This window comes from Pongo pygmaeus, chromosome Y (genome assembly GCF_028885625.2).
Source record: "Pongo pygmaeus isolate AG05252 chromosome Y, NHGRI_mPonPyg2-v2.0_pri, whole genome shotgun sequence".
NCBI classification, from domain to species: domain Eukaryota; kingdom Metazoa; phylum Chordata; class Mammalia; order Primates; family Hominidae; genus Pongo; species Pongo pygmaeus.
The window spans coordinates 39,487,335-39,507,443 of NC_072397.2; the positions used below are offsets into that span (position 1 = coordinate 39,487,335).

General features: G+C 38.1%; 1 protein-coding gene across 1 annotated transcript; it reads left to right on the forward strand.

Moving 5' to 3' along the window:
- Window positions 1–4,419: 4,419 nt before the first annotated feature.
- LOC129025887 (testis-specific chromodomain protein Y 1) lies at window positions 4,420–6,490 on the forward strand. Its single transcript, XM_054473446.1, has one exon. It carries the CDS (start codon window positions 4,476–4,478, stop codon window positions 6,279–6,281), a length of 1,806 nt encoding a protein of 601 aa, XP_054329421.1. The 5' UTR covers window positions 4,420–4,475; the 3' UTR covers window positions 6,282–6,490.
- Window positions 6,491–20,109: the final 13,619 nt, after the last annotated feature.

Sequence of the window (20,109 nt, forward strand, 5' to 3'; positions counted from 1 at the left end):
ACAAAAAGAATCAGGAAGACTATATAGAGACAATAATGGTAAAGAATGTCAAACGCAACAGACTCCAAGTAAGAGAAACTCAAAGAAACAAACTCAAATTATATGATAATTAAACCCTTTGAAAGAAAGATAGAGAAAATCTTGAAAGCAACAAAAGAAGTGGCCAGTAATGTTCCAAGAACCCTCAAAATTAATCAGCAATCTTATCTGAAAACTCAGAGGACAGAAAGCAATAGATTAACGTATTGCAAATGATGTAAGAAGAAACTTTTGAACAGAAATCTGATGTTCAAAACATTGTCCCTTATAAGTGAGGGAGAAATCATGACATTTCCAGATAAAAGCTGGGACATTTTACCAGTAGACTATCCTTTTAAAAAATGCCTTATGGGATACTTCACAGTAAAACGAACAGACAATAAAGAGCAGTATGAATGAATATATATTACGGTAAAGATAAACATATAAGATACTATAAAACATAAAGAATAACAGCGCACACCTCCACAATTTGTTTCCCGTGTAATTTAAAACACAAATATATTTAATAAAAATACTATAACTAACTTGTGTTTTTGACCTACAATACATAAAGGTATGATTTTGAGAACTCAATAAGGAAATCATTGGGGTGAAGCTATACAGAGTTAAGGGATTTGTGTGTTACTGAAAGTAAGCTAGTATAACCTTAAAAGTGGAATAGCTTTAGAATATTCAATGTAATCACAGTATCAATGACAATTAAAAAAGAAAAAGAATAACAGGCAGGTATAAAGCTTTCTGTACCATGCCAGAAAGTAGGAGATGTGGATTTAGCTACTCTCATTTGAGGCTACCAAGCCAGCTATCATGTACCATGAGACAAAGCCCAAGCTGTCCCACCAGGGCGTAAGTGTGGAGAGCCTAAAGCACATGGTATAGCTGCTATTTCAAACAATTTTCATTACACCAGTGGCGATGAAATAGAATAGGCTCATCAATATGCAGAACCTGGTGAAGAACTGGAGGCAGAAAGAAGTGGATTACAGGTGTCAACCTGTAATCCCAGCACTTTGCAAGGCTGGGGCGGGCAGATCACGAGTTCAGGAGATTGAGACCATCCTGGCTAATACAGTGAAAACCTGTTTCTACTAAAAATCATAAAGTTAGCCAGGTGTGGTGGCAGGCCCCTGTAATCTCATCTACTCAGGAGGCTGAGACAGGAGAATCACATGAACACAGGATGCGGAGGTTGCAGTGAGCTGAGATTGTGCAACTGTGCCACTGTACTCCCACCTGAGTGATAGCTCAAGACTTTGTCTAAAAAAAAGAAAAATAAATAAAATTTGGTGATGGAAAGATTAGGAAGAAACAGTATGACACTTGGGAACTAGAGCAGCACTGGGGAAAAATGTATATATGACTTTAACAGATGACAGACTAAAAAACAGAAAAAATAAAAAAGTGGCATGGACCAGAACAACTAGAAGTTTTTCAAACAATACCAGAAGATGAACTTCTATATCTACCAAGCCCAACTTTTCTAAGAATGCTCCTAAAACTCTAGTGTCTGACCAACACCACAAATTCAAATGCAGCCAGTTATGAGCTGCCAGCCAGAATGTTGGCAGTAATCCAGGGTCACACCTGTCCGACCCAAAGAATATGGAGCTACTATATTCAACTATCAAGAAAGACACTTGCCCCTTACAGCCCTATTCACAACAAGAACACAGTGAGTGGCATTCAGAAACTCAAGAATCTGGACCCTATTGCAGCAGATCAGCAGGATACAGTGGTCTTCAAGGAGGGGGAAGGGATGCTCATCAGGGCTTTATCAGATCCCAGGGCAGGATAGTGTGGAATAGAGAACAAGACCCAGATTCACCCACTATTTTCTCAGAAGTCTGGCTCAGTTACTGCTTCCATGGTTGCAGACTCAGCTACCAAAAAAGGTATAGTGGTATTAATGGGCCTATTAGCAGCCAATGGAGAAACAGACATGCATACATCAGTTGCAAGAGTGAAAGATGGGCAAAGAAATTTTACTGACAATGGCAGAGACCAGCCTTTTATCAAGAAGATGTAATTCACCAGAGGGCTAACAGAAAATGTCAGCACATACAGATATATTGCCGTGAAGAAAGAGTACAGATTCACCCAGATGTTGCTATAAACTAGATCGACATAAAAAAATGCACTGAATATAGAAGTAATTAAAGAAATGGTTAATGCTCTGAATAGGACTGCTGTGGGTGGGAGGAAGCTTGTGCTGTTCAGTGCACGTGGAAGTGTCCTTTGCTGTGGCCTCGATTTTGGGTACTTTCTGAAGTATTTAAAGGACAGAAACAGAACAAGCCTTGAAACGGTGAACACCATCAAGAAATTTGTGAACAATTTCAATCAATTTTAAAAGCCTATTTTTGTATCAGTCAGTGGCCCATCCTTTGGAATAGGTGCATCCACACTGCCTCTTTGTGATTTCTTCCGAACTAATGCAAAGGCTTGGTTTCAAACCCCTTATATGACATCTGGACAGAGTCCAGATGGCTGTTGTGTTACTTTAGATCCTACTTGAACTTTGCAACATCCAGCCTCCTTAATTATTGTGACCATGAGACATTACTTCATCCTTTGATTGGTCCCAGCCCAAGGTCTCAGGCCAAGCTGTCACTTCAGCTCCTTTCTTGGTCCAGGGCCAAGTTCCAAGGCTGAGACTTGTAGCTTCTACAAATCATGACTTCAGCTCCAGGTGAATCCAAGGCCAAGTTTCAGGGCCAAGCCAAATAACGCTTACCCCAAGAACACTAAGTACATTCCTTTACTTCTCTGCCTTTAGAAACTGTAAAGCACAGTCTTATAGTAGGTAAACCAATCACATTCCACCCCCACTGTGAGGAGTTTTTTTACTTTCACTTTTAAAAGTTTTGATTCAACCTTTTTGCATCTGTCCTCTTTAATTTTCTTGGCCATGAGACAAAGAACTCTGTGTGATACCTCACATTTAGAGATTTCTAGATTGTAGTGGGCTAATGAGACCACAATGATTTAAGTCTGGGAATTGAGCTATGGGATGCATCAGCCTTGTGAGACCAACTGACAAACTGTCCCCACACTGTGATACCCACCCTTGGGGGCAGTCAACCATATATTGGTCACCAACAGAGTCTGAAAAGGGGCAAGGCAGATTGATATGGCCTAGAAACCTGAGGGACACCATCAAGGAGCCATACATATGCATTTTGGAAGTTCGAAGGAAGAGACAAAAGATCATGGAGACTATTTAACAAAATAGTCATAAAGAATGCAACAATTTAAGACAATAAATAAGCACCCAAGTAGCTCAACAGACTTCAAGTAAAAAAAACTCGAAGAAACAAACTAAAACTTACCTGATAATTAAACTGTCTAAAACAAATACAAAGGGAATACTGAGGATTTTCAAAGGAAGGAGAGGAAGTAGCTAGTCATGTAAAAGGGACCCTAAAAATAGCCAGTGAATCGCTTATCTGAATAACCACTGAAAAGCAGTAGATTACTCACCTGAAAACTAAGATGATAGAACGTAGTAGACTAATATGTTCCAAGTGATGTCAGAAAAAACTGTCAAACCTAAACCTTATAATCCACCAAATTGTCCATCGAAGGTGAGCGACACATTATGACATTCCCACACAAAAGCTGGCACCCTTTACAAGTAGACTACCCTTTAAGAAATGTCTCATGGAGTACTTCAGGGCAGAATGGACAGACATTCAAAAGCAGTATGAACAAACAAAGGTTAAGGTAAAGATAAATACATGTACAAATATATAAGATATAATATTTGGCCAGGCACGGTGGCTCATACCTGTAATCCCAGCACTTTGGGAGGTTGAGGTGTGTGGATCACGAGGTCAGGAGATCGAGACAATCCTGGCTAACACGGTGAAACCCAGTCTCTCCTAAAAGTACAAAAAATTCGACAGGCAAGGTGGCAGACGCCTGTAGTCTCAGCTACTTGGGAGGCTGACACAGGAGAATGGCATGAATCCGGGAGATGGAGCTTTCAATGAGCCAAGATAGCACCACTGAGCTCCAGCCTGGGTGACAGGGTGAGACTCCATCTCAAAAAGAAAAAAAAAAACAATTAACAACATGCACTTCCACAAGTTGTTCTCCACGTACCTTAAAACACAAATATATTTAATAAAAAAACTACCTCTAATTTGTGTTTTTGACATAAACTGAATAAAGGTATAATTTTGAGGACTCAATAAGTGAAATAGTGGAGGTACATTATACAGGAGTGAAGGTTTTATATGTTACTGAAGACAAGCTAGTGTAACTTTAAAAATGTTAGAAGAATAGAATCTTCCATACAATCGTCATAGCAACCACAATTAAACAAACAAACACAAAAGAGTAACAAGCAGAAAGAAAGCTTTCTGTTCTACAACAGAAGGTTGTGGCTGTGGATTTACCTACTCTCACCTGAGGCTACTGAGCAAGCTATCATGTACCATAGCATAGCCGCTATTTCACACAATTTTCACTACACCAGTGGTGACGAAATAGAAGAGGTTCATCCATATGCAGAACCTGGTGAAGAACTGGAGGCAGAAAGGAGTGGCTATGTGGAGACACAATTGAAACAAAGTTGGCACAGCAACTGCTCCAATCCTGTGTCTTTCCTCATCGCTTCCCAGGAGTTTGAGGTTGAAAGTATTGTTGACAAAAGACGAGACAAAAACGGGAATACAGAGTATTTGATTCGGTGGAAAGGTTACGACCAACAGGATGACACTTGGGAACCAGAGCAGCACCTCAGGAACTGTGAAAAATGTATACTTGATTTTAATAGACGACAGACTGAAAAACAGAAAAAACTGACATGGACTAGAACCAGTAGAATTTTTACAAACAATGCCAGAAGAAGAACTTCTAGATCTACAAAAGCGAGCTATTCTAAGAACTCTCCTAAAACGCAAGTGACGGATAGACACCACAGATCCAAAAACAGCAAGTTATTTGCTGCCAGCAAGATCGTTAGGAGAAAGGCAGCTTCACTTTTCTCCGACACACAGAATATGGAGAAAATAAATTCAACTATCAAGACCCTTGCACCTAAAAGCCCCTTTAACGACAAGAAAACTGTGAGTGGCTTTCAGAAACTTGAGAAACTGTACCCTATTGCAGCAGATCAGCAGGACACGGTGGTCTTCGAGGTGACAGAAGGGAAACTCCTCCAGGACCCTTTGTCACGTCCTGGTGCAGAACAGCCTGGAGTAGAGAACAAGACTCAGATACACCCACCAATGTCGCAGATGTCTGGCTCAGTTACCGCTTCAATGGCCACAGGTTCAGCTACCCAAAAAGGTATAGTGGTATTAGTAGACCCATTAGCAGCCAATGGAACAACAGACATGCATACCTCAGTTCCAAGAGTGAAAGGTGGGCAAAGAAATATTACTGATGACAGCAGAGACCAGCCTTTTATCAAGAAGATGTACTTTACCATAAAGCTAACAGAAAGTGCCAGCACATACAGAGACATTGTAGTGAAGAAAGAGGATGGATTCACCCAGATAGTGCTATCAACTAGATCCACAGAAAGAAATGCACTGAATACAGAAGTAATTAAAGAAATAGTTAATGCTCTTAATAACGCTGCTGTGGATGACAGCAAGCTCGTGCTGTTCAGTGCAGCTGGAAGTGTCTTTTGCTGCGGTCTTGATTTTGGGTACTTTGTGAAGCGCTTAAGGAACGACAGAAACAGAGCAAGCCTTGAAATGGTGGATACCATCAAGAACTTTGTGAATACTTTTATTCAATTTAAAAAGCCTATTGTTGTATCAGTCAATGGCCCTGCCATTGGACTAGGTGCATCCATCCTGCCCCTTTGTGATCTCGTGTGGGCTAATGAAAAGGCTTGGTTCCAAACCCCTTATATGACCTTTGGACAGAGTCCAGATGGCTGTTCAACTATTACATTTCAAAAAATGATGGGTAAAGCATCTGCCAATGAAATGTTATTTGCTGGGCGAAAGCTGACAGCACGGGAGGCATGTGCCAAAGGCCTGGTCTCTCAGGTATTTTTGAGTGGAACTTTCACCCAAGAGGTTATGATTCAAATTAAGGAGCTTGCCTCATATAATCAAATTGTACTGGAAGAATCTAAGGCCCTTGTTCACTCTAATATTAAGTTGGAGTTGGAACAGGCCAATGAGAGAGAGTGTGAGGTGCTGAGGAAGATCTGGAGCTCAGCCCAAGGGACAGAATCCATGTTAAAGTATGTTGAAAATAAAACTGATGAGTTTTAGTTGTCAGTCTGACTGCTCAGGACACGAGAACTAAGCTGAACCAAATGCATCATGAGTTGCAAGATGCCCTAATCCATCTTCATAGCCCAAAACAGTTTCACCCATAGCTAAGGCTTGGAAACACAACCGGAAATGCCCAAGCCAGGTATTTAAATTATTACATCATTTTTGAGCACTGCAGCTTTAAAAGAAGTAATAAAACAGCTTGTTTGCCCAGATGTGGTTATTTTACGCTCACATAAGCCCAAATATAAAAGCAGACTGTTGGGTACTAGATTCTTCTTGGAAGCCCTAATGTGTATCTATGGCTACTACTATATATAAGACCAGAGTTGTGATTTATTGGATGTTTTTGACAGAGAATCATGCAATAATGTTGATTTTTCTTACTTTTACATGCTAGAATACCTCTACTGGGTTATAAGGCAGCCTCAGCTTCCATCCCAGAAGGACACAAAACGGTATGAGATGGTGCCCTTGACTTTACAGTGGCACAAGCCCTTCAGAGACACACAATTATAAATTAAAAGACTTTTCTTTTAGAATAAATATTTCTGGCACAAAATTCACTGGAGATCATTCTCCTAAACTGAACATATGACTAGAATTTGTGGTGAGGTATCACTTGATTTTATTTTCCTTTATAAATGTCTAGTTCTTACCCAGTTGACAAAAGAAAACTTTATCTCTCTTTAGAGAATAAAACTTTAGTAAAACTTGTTGCACCGTACTGGTGAATTATGGAATCATTTTTGTGGAAATATCCAGGTTCTAATGTTTGTAATGTGCAGATTTATGTTACCTTAGAGTGTGCTCTAGTTAATAAGTTAAAATTCTGGACACATTATTAAAGGCAGAAACTTCTTTCAAAACAAAGACACCTACACTCTGTACGGCCTTTAAAATTATCAGTGTCTCTTTTTATGAGCACAAAAATTTCTAGAACACTGCATGTGTTCAGTTACCCAAAAGCTCTATGAATACTGTCTTGCTGATTTTTATCGAGGCTCCATTACATAGGCATAATTGAATAATCCACTGGCCACTGGTGATGAATGTCATCTTTGTCACAAGATCTCTAGGGTGTCGCTTCACCAGGCAACAATCTCTGTGGATGATGTCACCCTTGTGCAAGTTTCCCTTGAGCCTGCTTGTCTAATTTTACACACCCATCTTACAGCCTGCACTCAACTCCAACTATGGGCTTAGGTTTCAGTTTGCTATGGATGTGCCAGGCACAGAATGGAGGCAGATGCATGAGTGAGTGTTGGTTGAGTCCAGCCACTGCACACAGCTTTGCATGTTATCTGTGATGAGGAAAGCAGGTCAGGTGCTGGTACAGGTGACAATTCCCTGCAGATCTTTAGGTGAATCAGGCATACCACAAGCTTTCTTTTCTGTAGGCACTGAAGAATGCAGTATCATCCAGAAAAGAAGAAATGCCAGAAAATGCAAAGACCCAAAGACGTCATCTCAGCCCAGGCTTGGGAAAGGTTTAGATCTGGGATGTCTAAAGGGCAAATGTCCTGCTTTCTTTTTTCTTCTACTTTTCTTTTTTTCTTTTTCTTATCTATGGGATCACTATGGCTTAAATTAGGTTTTTCAAAGGGCTCTGTCTCTCTTTCTACTGGAGATTAGAATCTTGTCTTTTCTTCACTCTTTCTCTCTTTGACTGCTTTTCTCTCTTTGACATGTTATAGAAGAAATGTGTTTTGGCCCAGCATCTTTCTGTTGACTATAGGGCTTTTTGTCAGAAACAGTAAGATTTTGGCTTAGCAATAACATAACGTCTTCCCATTTAAGACCCCAAAAAAAGGGCTAGATATTAGAAAGGCTCTATATATGTATTGATGTATCATAAAACTTCCCCAGGTCTTACTTTATTTGTTTAAGGCACTGTAATGAAAAAGAAACTTGCACTTTAGTGGCCCATCATTCATTGGGCATTTCCTATAGGAGTAGTAAGGAACATGGAGGGTTGGATGTAAAAACTGGAAAAGTTGATGATGATGTGAGTAAAAGATTCTCTACATCAAGAAGATGAGAAAACCTGGAGTAAGAAAATTTTGTTTTGATTGTTTCCAGGGAGAATATTTCTCTGATATTTGTGAGTTGTTTCTTGTGGGCTTTTCTGATATGACTGCTAAGAAGGCACGTACAATTTTACAATATTTACAAAGATGTCGGGTGCTTCACGGGTCAAAAAGCCTTGCACATAGGAAACTTCAAAGAATGTGCCTTCGACCCTCAGAAACTTTCTAGGTCTTCAATAGTATTGACAAAGAAAAGCTACATAGTTGTGGTGGATTATTGGGAAAATTTCCACAGGCAGAGAAGCAGCCTGGACTATCAGGCTGCAGACAGAATTTTAAGAATCCTGTACAATCCCATGGTGCAAGCAAATAATTTTTTTTTAAAAGCCCAACTTTTTTGTGTGTGTGCTTAAGACATGCCCACAGCTACTCAGATAAAAAAACAAGACCACGCATTAAAATGTTGTGTCTTTTGTGTAACCAGATTGCTTCCAGGAAATAGTCTCTTTTTCAGAACATGTCCATATTGGACTACAGTGTGTTACAAAGGGCACCTTATGTTACTAAACACGCTTCAGGACCTGAGCCAAATTTCTGTAAATTATCATTTTAGCCTCTGGTCCCAAGCCAAGGTCCTGGGCCATGCTTTCACTTTAGCTCTTGTGGGGCTCAGGGTCAAGTTCCTGAGCCAAGCTGAGTCATTGCATCAGCTATTAACAGTTCCAGGCACAAGGACCCAGGAAAGATAAGTAGTGCTTTCTTCAAAACTAGTCAGTAGATTTTCTTTCTTCTGACTCCATAAAAATATCAGACTCTTTCTCAGAGTGGGCAACTGACTCTACCCCACCAGAAGTTAACATATTACGCATTTGCTATCATCTCCCCTTTTGCATTCATAATATTTAATTTTCTTCAGATTAAAAAATCTGTGTGTCACCTGATAGATTTTGGTTCACAGGGGCACAGCAAGGTTTGTTTTTGGTTCATGGACTGGGAAAGGCTTTAATTAAAAAGGTCACTAGTAGCTGGGCATGGTGGCTCATGCGTGTTATCACAGCACTGTGGGTGGCCAGTGCGGGCAGATCACAAGGAGATCGAGATTGAGATGATCCTGGCTAACATGGTGAAGCTCCCATGAAGTCTATAAAAAATACAAAAAATTAGCTGCATGTGGTGGTGGGCACCTGTAGTGACAGCTACTTGGTAGGCTAAGGCAAGAGAGTGGCATAAATCCCAGAGATGGAGCTTGTGGTTACCCAAGATCTTGCAACTGGACTCCAGCTTAAGTGACAGAGTGAGAATCCATTAAATAAAAAAGGTGAGTAGGAGTGCAATTCCAAACTACTTACATTCATATCTGCAGCTTGTCCTCTATTTGCATTCACATCTGCCCCTTGTTCTCAGTTTTTGTTTGTTTGTTTTTGTTGTTTGTTTTTTCTTTTTTTAATTTCTGAAGAGCAAAGAAAGCTCTGGGCAAGTGCCAGGTAAAATGCGATAGATTGCCTGCCATTCTTACAAAGCTTAGGAGAAAGGGATGTTGGGAGACACAATGGCAGTCTCTTTTCACCCTCTGCTGTTGAAAAAGTTGCCTCTGTTCCAACCATTTTCTTTCACAGAGGATCCAGCTGTCACATAGGACTGAAAGGATATCTAAGTTAATTGAAGATTTCTGGATAAGACTATATCACGGTGTTATGTGAGGACCTCAAAACTAACTCCAGTTTCTGACAGTCTATCAGAGTGTTGCCACCAAAAATTTCAGGCTTTTCTGTGGCATTTTATTTATTTATATTTTGTCATTGTGTGGCTAATGTCCCTCCTGTTTCTTCTTTGTATACAATGTTGCGATCTGGAGATGGAAGCTCACTGGTAAAAGTCAGTCACTAGAAATATAATTCAAAGAGTTGCTATTTTGTGATTTTTTTCTTTCAAATAGGAAGAATTCAAAATTGTGATCTAAACATTTTTATTTGATAAGGATCTTTTTGTCCACTGATGATAGGTATTCACGTCACCTTAGGGAACGGCATACACTCAAATAAAATTTCTCTTATTGGCTGCTTATTTCTCTTTAAAAACTCCACACAACCACATATATCTAAAGAGTATGTTTGTGAGACACATCTTTTTTCTACAGAGACGCATACTGTGGGGACAGGTGATAGAGCATTAACCTTCTTTTTCTAACTTTTGAGTATATAAACCTGGGGTTCAGCATTTTCATGGAACATTTTAGATCTTAAAATGCAACCTAGTGAAAGGAGTTTTTTCTCTCTGTGGAAGCCTTGCCAGTTCTTTGCACAAAACCCTTGGTTTTTTAACTCTTCTCTCTCCTATATCCCTCTAACAGTAATAAGGCTCTGTGCCCTATTAGTAAACAGAAAATTTCCACTTTCAATAATCAGAAAGAAGGTGACTTTGAGAGACACACTTTAGCTAGGTACTGCCTTATGAAAGCCAGCCATACAAGCTTTACTTGTTTTGAGGCACACCTTCTTCCTCCAGCAGCAATGACATTTAAACTAACAGAGAATTTTATGTTTCAAAGTCAATCGATCTTGTTTCCTGCAATTTCAATATTTTTTCTAAGCCATAGCAAGGGAAGCCACAAATAGCATTAAAATTCTTACTCTATACCAGTGTCTTGCTAGAATCCAATGACTGTACCATCTTTTTTTTTAGGTTCCCAAGTTACTTTGGTTATCTTCTGGGTTGAGTAGGCTTAAGAAATCAACCAGGAGTCACCAGTGGAGAGCTAAAGCCTGTGCAGGTAAACGTTACTTGTCCGGGTCTCTAGCTCCTCTGGAACTGTGGGTGAAGGTTTAGCTTGCATCCATGAGGGACAACTATGTCAGTCACCAGACTCAGAAAAGACAAGAGGAATGCAAAATCAAGGAATATCCTATCTTTCTATTCAGTCAGGGCTATTTCAAAAGGGGGAAAAAGATAATAGGAAGATTTTTTTCTATATTTCTTTAGAAAGTTCACAAACTGTCTGCAGTGTGAACCTCTCTAGATTACTGCTGAAATGCAGAAATTTCATTGACTGTGAGACTCTGAAGAAAGAAAGTGGCTTACTTATGTATTTATTGCTCAAGGGCACAACAGCCCTAACAACTCCAGGACAGACATGCCTAGCTTTCTGAGGGACGTGTTCATTTTAGTACTATTCAACAGATACATATTTTCTTCAGATGGCAAAGAAAAGAGTTTGATTTTTTCTTTTTTTATTCAACCTTGCTTTGACTTGGGAGAAAACTCAGATGTTTCTAAGCATGGTAAAACTGACTCTGCCCTCTTGGCAGTGATAACAGGCAAGTTTCAAAGCGATAATTCATTAAGTAAGAGACAAGCCCCTGAGGAACACTCAAATATATCTTCTAAATGCCATACATGCCACCCTCATTTAGAATCTCCAATTGCCTTTTCATCAGCTTGTCTTCTTGTGCCACTAAAGAAACCCCAACCTCACTGTTGCCCCTGCAGAAAATACTGCATAGATGTGATGCTAGTATAGTAGAAATTTTCTTCTCATTGTAGGGACTTAGATAAAAAAAAGAAAAACTTAAGCAAATGTCCCCTGACGACACCAGTGGACATACAGTGATATTTCAAAATCTAATTCAAGTGCTTAATCATACCTGAATAGATGATACATTACTCCTAATCCAAACCCTAGCTGTTGCCATAAAGCATGCAGCTTTACAGATAGCAGACTTATCCGTGGATGAACCACATGTCTTTTCCAAAATCTTGAAAAAGGGAGGGTGGAAAGGAAAAAACTTGAACTGATAACAGAATTCTTATTCATAATAGGAAAGGAAGAACTGCTGATAACTCGATTGGAATCTTATTGATCCTTTATCAGAGTGAAAAAATATTAGTGAGCCTACTGGAAGGCTTATTAGTGAACAGTACAAAACTTCATAATTACTCTAAACTATTCATAATAGGTTAAAAAGACATACAAATTATAGAGGCGTTTTAAAAATCCTGAGAGAGGCTTTAGTGAAATACATGTTCCTACTTCCCTATTGAGTTAAGATAAAGTTAATCTTAAGAGAAAAGTTTATTAGTCAAACAGACCCTGACATCAAAAGAAAGCTGCAAAAATATGTCATACGTTCAGATAATATTGTTCTTTTAACAATGCACCAGGATGTAACAGCCTTTCTTTCATTTCAGATAACACTAAGAGTCTTTTCTTTTACATTTAAGAAAATTAAGGATTGTAGACAAAGGAAACTGTTTGGAGCAAAAGTTTAAATAACTGGCAAAACAAGCTCTCTGCCAGCAGAGATAGAAGCTTGAATAAGTTGTCCACTGGGGTTTAAGGTTTTTATGGCCTAAAAAATAAAGATATGTACTTAGTTTGCAAGCTGTCTTGGAGAATGTGTGACTTAGCTTTGCCCAGGCCCAGGACCTATTAGACAGCTTAACCCAGGCACTTTGCCTGGGAGCAGTGTGAAGTGGTAATTTGCAAAGACTGCTTAACTTGGCACAGGACCTAAAGTAAAAGCTTGTCCTGGGATGCTGACTCAGGAATAATCAGGGACTGAAATGATGATTCATATGGGTTGAGCAACCAGTCAAATACAAAAATAAATATTCAGCCATTACCCACTACATCTCACTGGGTTTATGCCCACAAACAAACAAACAAACAAGCAAACAAACAAAAACTTTATTTTCGGAAAGCCCTCTAAGTATACAGAAAACAGCATGCTTATGCCAGGCATTGGTTCCCCCATCTGAATGAGTGAGAGGATTGTACAAGATTTTATCTGAATGGACTCAAAGTTCTGTTATTTCTGTTGCTGCAGCCATGCTATCAGGCACAAGCTTCTGTGTTAGATCCCTTACTGGTGCCTACGCTTTTTTTTGGTCTGATTATTACGTTGGAATCAGGCCCTTACCTGTTGATTGGGGGTCTTCCAGAAACCATTTCCTTGCTGTTTTCATATGGAAAGCTAGCTAACTTGTCTTTGTCTTCCCTCAGAAATGAAAACTCTAACTTCTCTTAGGAGATTGGGTATTGGTCTTTCCGGATGCTTTCTGCTGGAGAAGAGTGTTGTGTAGAAAACAGTAGGTAGGATTCTACTGAGGGTTGGTTTAAGAGTTTGTAGAAGAAAGACATGTTAATGCATGGTTTAATTTGCATTACATTTTAAGGTGTGATAGACTTAAGGCAAAAAAGAAAACCAGTTTCGATTATTAGAAAAAGCATGTCACAACTAGACAAGGAGAGTAAGAACAACTGAAATACTTCAAGGCTGCTAACATGCCCATATAATTGTGGCTATATTTATACCAGTTAAGATTTTGTTACATGAGACTTGGGTTTATTTAGCTTTCTTGATTTGATCCTTCAAAGCAAAAATTCTGTAACAGGAACCATATTTTCTTCTATTATCTGAAAATATTTGTGGAATACATTCCCAGAATTAGAATATTGTTCTAGATTTCTCTATTACTCATATCTTTCTGTTTTCCAAGAACTGTAGCTGGACCTCACCAGTTGGTGGACAGAAAAAATAAATAAATAAAAAGGGTTAATTAAAATTGTAAGAAAATATTAAAAATAACTTATGAAGTGAGAAATTGGTGATAGGAGTGTGACAGGCTTTGAGACACATATCTTTTTTCTAGTCCTAATTGTTGTTAAGAATGAATCATGATAAACTGTAGTCATTGGCAAAACAGACTTGTCTTACACTTAGCCAGACAATTTTTGTTCAGTGCTGTGAGAAATACCTTTACATGGGCTTTCCTCATGGGCTTTCATGAATCTCTATTCTACAAGGAATCTTAAATAGGACATTATAAAGCTGAATCCAGCCATAGGTTTCACCCTTAGATACATATTATTTGGAAGAACTCCTCTATTTTTTGAGATTCCAAGTGCATGTGGTTCCTAGGCCTGATAGGAAGTGGCTTTTTTTTTTCTTACCACAGATTAGAAAACCTGTATTGGGACTGCGTAAACAAAGCATAAGGCCGGGTTTCTTAGAGGGCTTTTATTGGTTCTAAAAGTCAGATGTAATTCACTAAAGAAGGCACACTCTTCCAGTCAAAGCCTTAGAAAATCAACCAGCTTATTCTATTGGGTTATGTTGCAAATGAAAGTACATTTTTTGTTGCACTGATTAAAACAGTTATATTGTTGTAAGTTAAGAATAATCACACACACTTTCCGAATTTTAGAGGAACTAGGCATAGAGAAAAAAAGTGTGTTCCAATTTTTTTTTAACAGGAGTATACCAATCGACAGTGTTAAAAGCTGTAACTAGTTTAAAAGAAAGTGCACTTGACTTCAAAAAACAAAACAAGAATTAGAAATGTTCTAAAATAAAGTTAAAGAGATTGCTTCATTCTTCTGTTAGTTTAATCTATTTTAACTTTTGTCCTACTTGATATTTATAAGCGTTCCTATAATATTTATAGCTATTCCTAAGTTCTGTAAATTTTCCTGTTATAAAAAAACCTACAGTTGACAACAGCTGGTAAAGCTCTACAGCTAATTTTAAGCCATTATTCTTGATAAAGATTAAATGTCTGTACATGGCAAAACATCTAGTGTGGTTAGAAACAGAATAGGCAAAGACATTTGGTTACTTCTGTGGTTTACAACAGCTTAACATAATCACCTTAATTAAAATTGATAGCACATATTCAGATATTAAGAACATGAAAAACCTAATGTGGTTTTGAGACCTGTGTTAATATTACTCAATAAAATATATTCTGAAAAAATAAAATATTACCGTCAAAATCACATGTGTTAAAATACGTTTTATAATACTGTTTAACTTTTTTTTTTTATGCCCCAGGGGCTCTATGAGGCATCCAAAACACAGGTTTCAGAAAACACATCCTCGAGGTTACAATTTTATTCTGGGAAGCCTGCTAAATATTTTAGAGGATTAAGACGTTTAATGTTATGATATCCAAATCCAGATTTCCATAAATCATTGTTTTTGCCAAAATATAGTTGGTAGAAATGTTTGAAAGGGCAGAAAAATTTTTATCAGCTTTCAATATTATGTAATAATCTCTTTCAGAATGACAAATTTTCCCCTTGTAGTTGTCTCCCAATATTAACCTTAAGCTTAATGAAAACTTATGTAAAATTATATTTCACTTTAGAAAGATTGACAAAGAGGTGAGATTTTCACAAACTTGTTACAACGTTTTGACAACCTTCTACAAATTTGCTGAAGAGAAGATTAATGTTTCAAAAAATTTTTATTGTGTTTTCACTTCAATGCTTAATGGCAGAAAAAAACCTAACACCCTTTTCAATCTAGTGCCTGGGTGTGCAGAGTTTTCTTTTGCAAGATTAATTTTTTTAAAGCTATTTTCACAATTTGAGTAAACAGATAGCTTTATTTTCGTTAATTAAAGAAAATCCTTTACCTCTAGGCAAAATGTACATTTCCATGTCTTTCTAGAATTTATTTTCACTACAAGCAACTTTTACTCTTCTACCTCACCTGGAGATTAAATTTATATACAGTATTCTCAATTACACATTATAATAATACCTTTTAACAATTAATAACTTGAGGGAAGCCAGAGAGAAAGGTCGGGTTACCCACAAGGGGAAGCCCATCAAACTAAGAGTAGATCTGTCGGAAGAAACTCTACAAGCCAGAAGAGAGTGGGGGCCAATATTCAACATTCTTAAACAAAAGAATTTTCAACCCAGAATTTCATATCCAGCCAAACTAAACTTCATAGAAGAAGGAGAAACAAAATTCTTTACAGACAAGCAAATGCTGAGAGATTTTGTTACCACCAGGACTGATCTAAAAGACCTCCTGAAGGAAACACTAAACATGGAAAGGAACAACTGGTATGAGCCACTACAAAATCATGTCAAACTGTAAAGACCATCAAGGCTAGGAAGAAACTGCATCAACTAATGAGCAAAATAACCAGCTAGCATCATAATGACAGGATCCAATTCACACATAACAATATTAACCTTAAATGTAAATGGACTAAATGCTCCAATTAAAAGACACAGACTGGAAAATTGGATAAAGGATCAAGACACATCAGTGTGCTGTATTCAGGAAACCCATCTCACGTGCAGAGACACCCATAGGCTCAAAATTAAATGATGGAGGAAGATCTACCAAGAAAAGGGAAAACAAAAAAAAGGCAGGGGTGGCAATCCTGGTCTCTGATAAAATAGAAATAAAACCAACAAAGATCAAAAGAGACAAAGAAGGCCATTACATAATGGAAAGGGATCAATTCAACAAGAAGAGCTAACTATCCTAAATATGTATGCACTCAACAGAGGAGCACCCAGTTTCATAAAGTAATTCCTGAGTGACCTACAAAGTGACTTAGACTCCCACACAATAATAACGGGGGACTTTAACACCCCACTGTCCACGTTAGACAGATCAACAAGACAGAAAGTTAACAAGGATACCCAGGAATTGAACTCAGTTCTGCACCAAGTGGACCTAATAGACATCTACAGAACTCTCCAAACCAAATCAACAGAATATACATTTTTTCAGCACCACACCACACCTATTCCAAAATTGACCACATAGTTGGAAGTAAAGCTCTCCTCAGCAAACGTAAAAGAACAGAAATTATAACAAACTGTCTCTCAGACCACAGTGCAATCAAACTAGAACTCAGGATTAAGAAACCCACTCAAAACCACTCAACTACATGAAAACTAAACAACCTGCTCCTGAATGACTACTGGGTACATAATAAAAGGAAGGCAGAAATAAAGATGTTCTTTGAAATCAATGAGAAAAAAGACACAACATACCAGAATCTCTGGGACACATTCAGAGCAGTGTGTAGAGGGAAATGTATAACACTGAATTGCCCACAAGAGAAAACAGGAAAGATCCAGAATTGACCCCCTAACATCACAATTAAAAGACCTAGAAAAGCAAGGCAAACATATTCAAAAGCTAGCAGAAGGCAAGAAATAACTAAAATCAGAGCAGAACTGTGGGAAATAGAGACACAAAAAATCCTTCAAAAAACTAATGAATCCAGAAGCTGGTTTTTTGAAAGGATCAACAAAATATATAGACCGCTAGCAAGACTAATAAAGATGAAAAAAGAGAAGAATCGAACAGACACAATAAAAAATAATAAAGTGGATATCACCACCGATCCCACAGAAATACAAATGACCATCAGAGAATACTACAATCACCTCTACGCAAATAAACTAGAAAATCTAGAAGAAATGGGTAAATTCCTTGAAACATACACCCTCTGAAAACTAAAACAGGAAGAAGTTGAATCTCTGAATACACTAATAACAGGCTCTGAAATTGTGTCAATAGTCAATAGTTTACCAATCAAAAAGAGTCCAGGACCAGATGGATTCACAGCAGAATTCTACCACAGGTACATGAGGAACTGGTACCTTTCTTTCTGAAACTATTCCAATCAATAGAAAAGAGGGAATTCTCCCTAACACATTTTATGAGGCCAGCATCATCCTGATACAAAAGCCTGGCAGAGACACAACGAAAAAAGAGAATTTTAGACCAATATCCTTGATGAACACTGATGCAAAAATCCTCAATAAAATACTGGCAAACCGAATCCAGCAACACATCAAAATGCTTATCCACCATGATCAAGTGGGCTTCATCCATGGGATGCAAGGATGGTTCAATATATGCAAATCAATAAGTGTAATCCAGCATATAAACAGAACCAAAGACAAAAACCATATGATTATCTCAATAGATGCAGAAAAGGCCTTTGACAAAATTCAACAACACTTCATTTTAAAAACGCTCAATAAATTAGGTATTGATGGGACGTATCTCAAAATAATAAGACCTATCTATGACAAACCCAAAGCCAATATCATACCGAATGGGCAAAAACTGGAAGCATTCCCTTTGAAAACTGACACAAAATCAGTTTGTTTCAGCACCGCACCACACCTATTCCAAAATTGACCACACAGTTGGAAGTAAAGAGGGATGCCCTCTCTCACCACTCTTATACAATGTAGTGTTGGAAGTTCTGTCCAGGTCAATTAGTCAGGAAAAGGAAATAAAGGGTATTCGATTAGGAAAAGAAGAAGTCAAATTGTCCCTGTTTGCAGATGACATGATTGTATATCTAGAAAACCCCTTTGTCTCAGCCCTAAATCTCCTTAACCTGATAAGCAACTTCAGCAAAGTCTCAGGATACAAAATCAGTGTACAAAAATCACAAGCATTCTTATACACCAATAACAGACAAACAGAGAGCCAAATCATGAGTGAACTCCCACTCACAACTGCTTCAAAGAGAATAAAATACCTAGGAATCCAACTTACAAGGGACGTGAAGGACCACTTGAAGAAGAACTAGAAACCACTGCTCAATGAAATAAAAGCGGATACAAACAAATGGAAGAACATTCCATGTTCATGGGTAGGAAGAGTAAATATCATGAAAATGGCCATACTGCCCAAGGTATTTTTTAGACTCAATGCCATCCCCATCAAGCTTCAAATGACTTTCTTCACAGAATTGGAAAAAACTACTTTAAAGTTCACATGGAACCAACAAAGAGCCCACATTGGCAAGCCAATACTAAGCCAAAAGAACTAAGCTGGAGGCATCACGCTACCTGACTTCAAACTATACCAGAAGGCTACAGTAACCAAAACAGCATGGTACTAGTATAAAAACAGGGATATAGATCAATGGAACAAAAGAGAGCCCTCAGAAATAATGCTGCATATCTACAACTATCTGATCTTTGACAAACCTGAGAAAAACAAGCAATGGGGAAACGATTCCCTATTTAATCAATGGTGCGGGGAAGACTGGCTAGCCATATATAGAAAGCTGAAACTGGATCCGTTCCTTACACTTTATACAAAAATTAATTGAAGAGGGATTACAGACTTAAACGTTAGACCAAAAACCATAAAAACCTTAGAAGAGAACTTAGACATTACCATTCAGGACATAGGCATGGGTAAGGACTTCATATCTAAAACACCAAAAGCAATGGCAACAAAAGCCAAAATTGACAAATGGGATCTAATTACACTAAAGAGCTTCTGCACAGCAAAAGAAACTACCATCAGAGTGAACAGGCAACCTACAAAATGGGAGTAAATTTTTGCAACCTACTCATCTGACAAAGGACTAATATCCAGAATCTACAATGAATTCAAACAAATTTACAAGAAGAAAATAAACAACCCCATCAAAAAGTAGGCAAAGGATAGGAACAGACACTTCTCAAAAGAAGACATTTATGCAGCCAAAAGACACATGAAAAAATGCTCATCATCACTGGCCATCAGAGAAATACAAATCAAAACCACAATGAGATATCATCTCACACCAGTTAGAATGGCAATCATTAAAATGTCAGGAAACAACAGATTCTGGAGAGGATGTGGAGAAATAGGAATACTTTTACACTGTTGGTGGGACTGTAAACTAGTTCAACCCTTGTGGAAGTCAGTGTGGTGATTCATCAGGGATGTAGAACTAGAAATACCATTTGACCCAGCCAACTCATTACTGGGTATATACCCAAAGGACTGTAAATCACGCTGCTATGAAGACATATGCACATGTATATTTATTGTGGCAGTATTCACAATAGCAAAGACTTGGAACCAACCCAAATGTCCAACAATGATAGATGGATTAAGAAAATGTGGCACATATACACCATGAAATACTATGCAGCCATAAAAAATGATGAGTTCATGTCCTTTGTAGGGACATGGCTGAAATTGGAAATGATCATTCTCAGTAAACTATTGCAAGAACAA

Bases quoted from the DNA above. Each gene is read 5' to 3' on its own strand.
- LOC129025887 (XM_054473446.1), top strand. From the start codon at position 4,476: ATGTACCATAGCATAGCCGCTATTTCACACAATTTTCACTACACCAGT.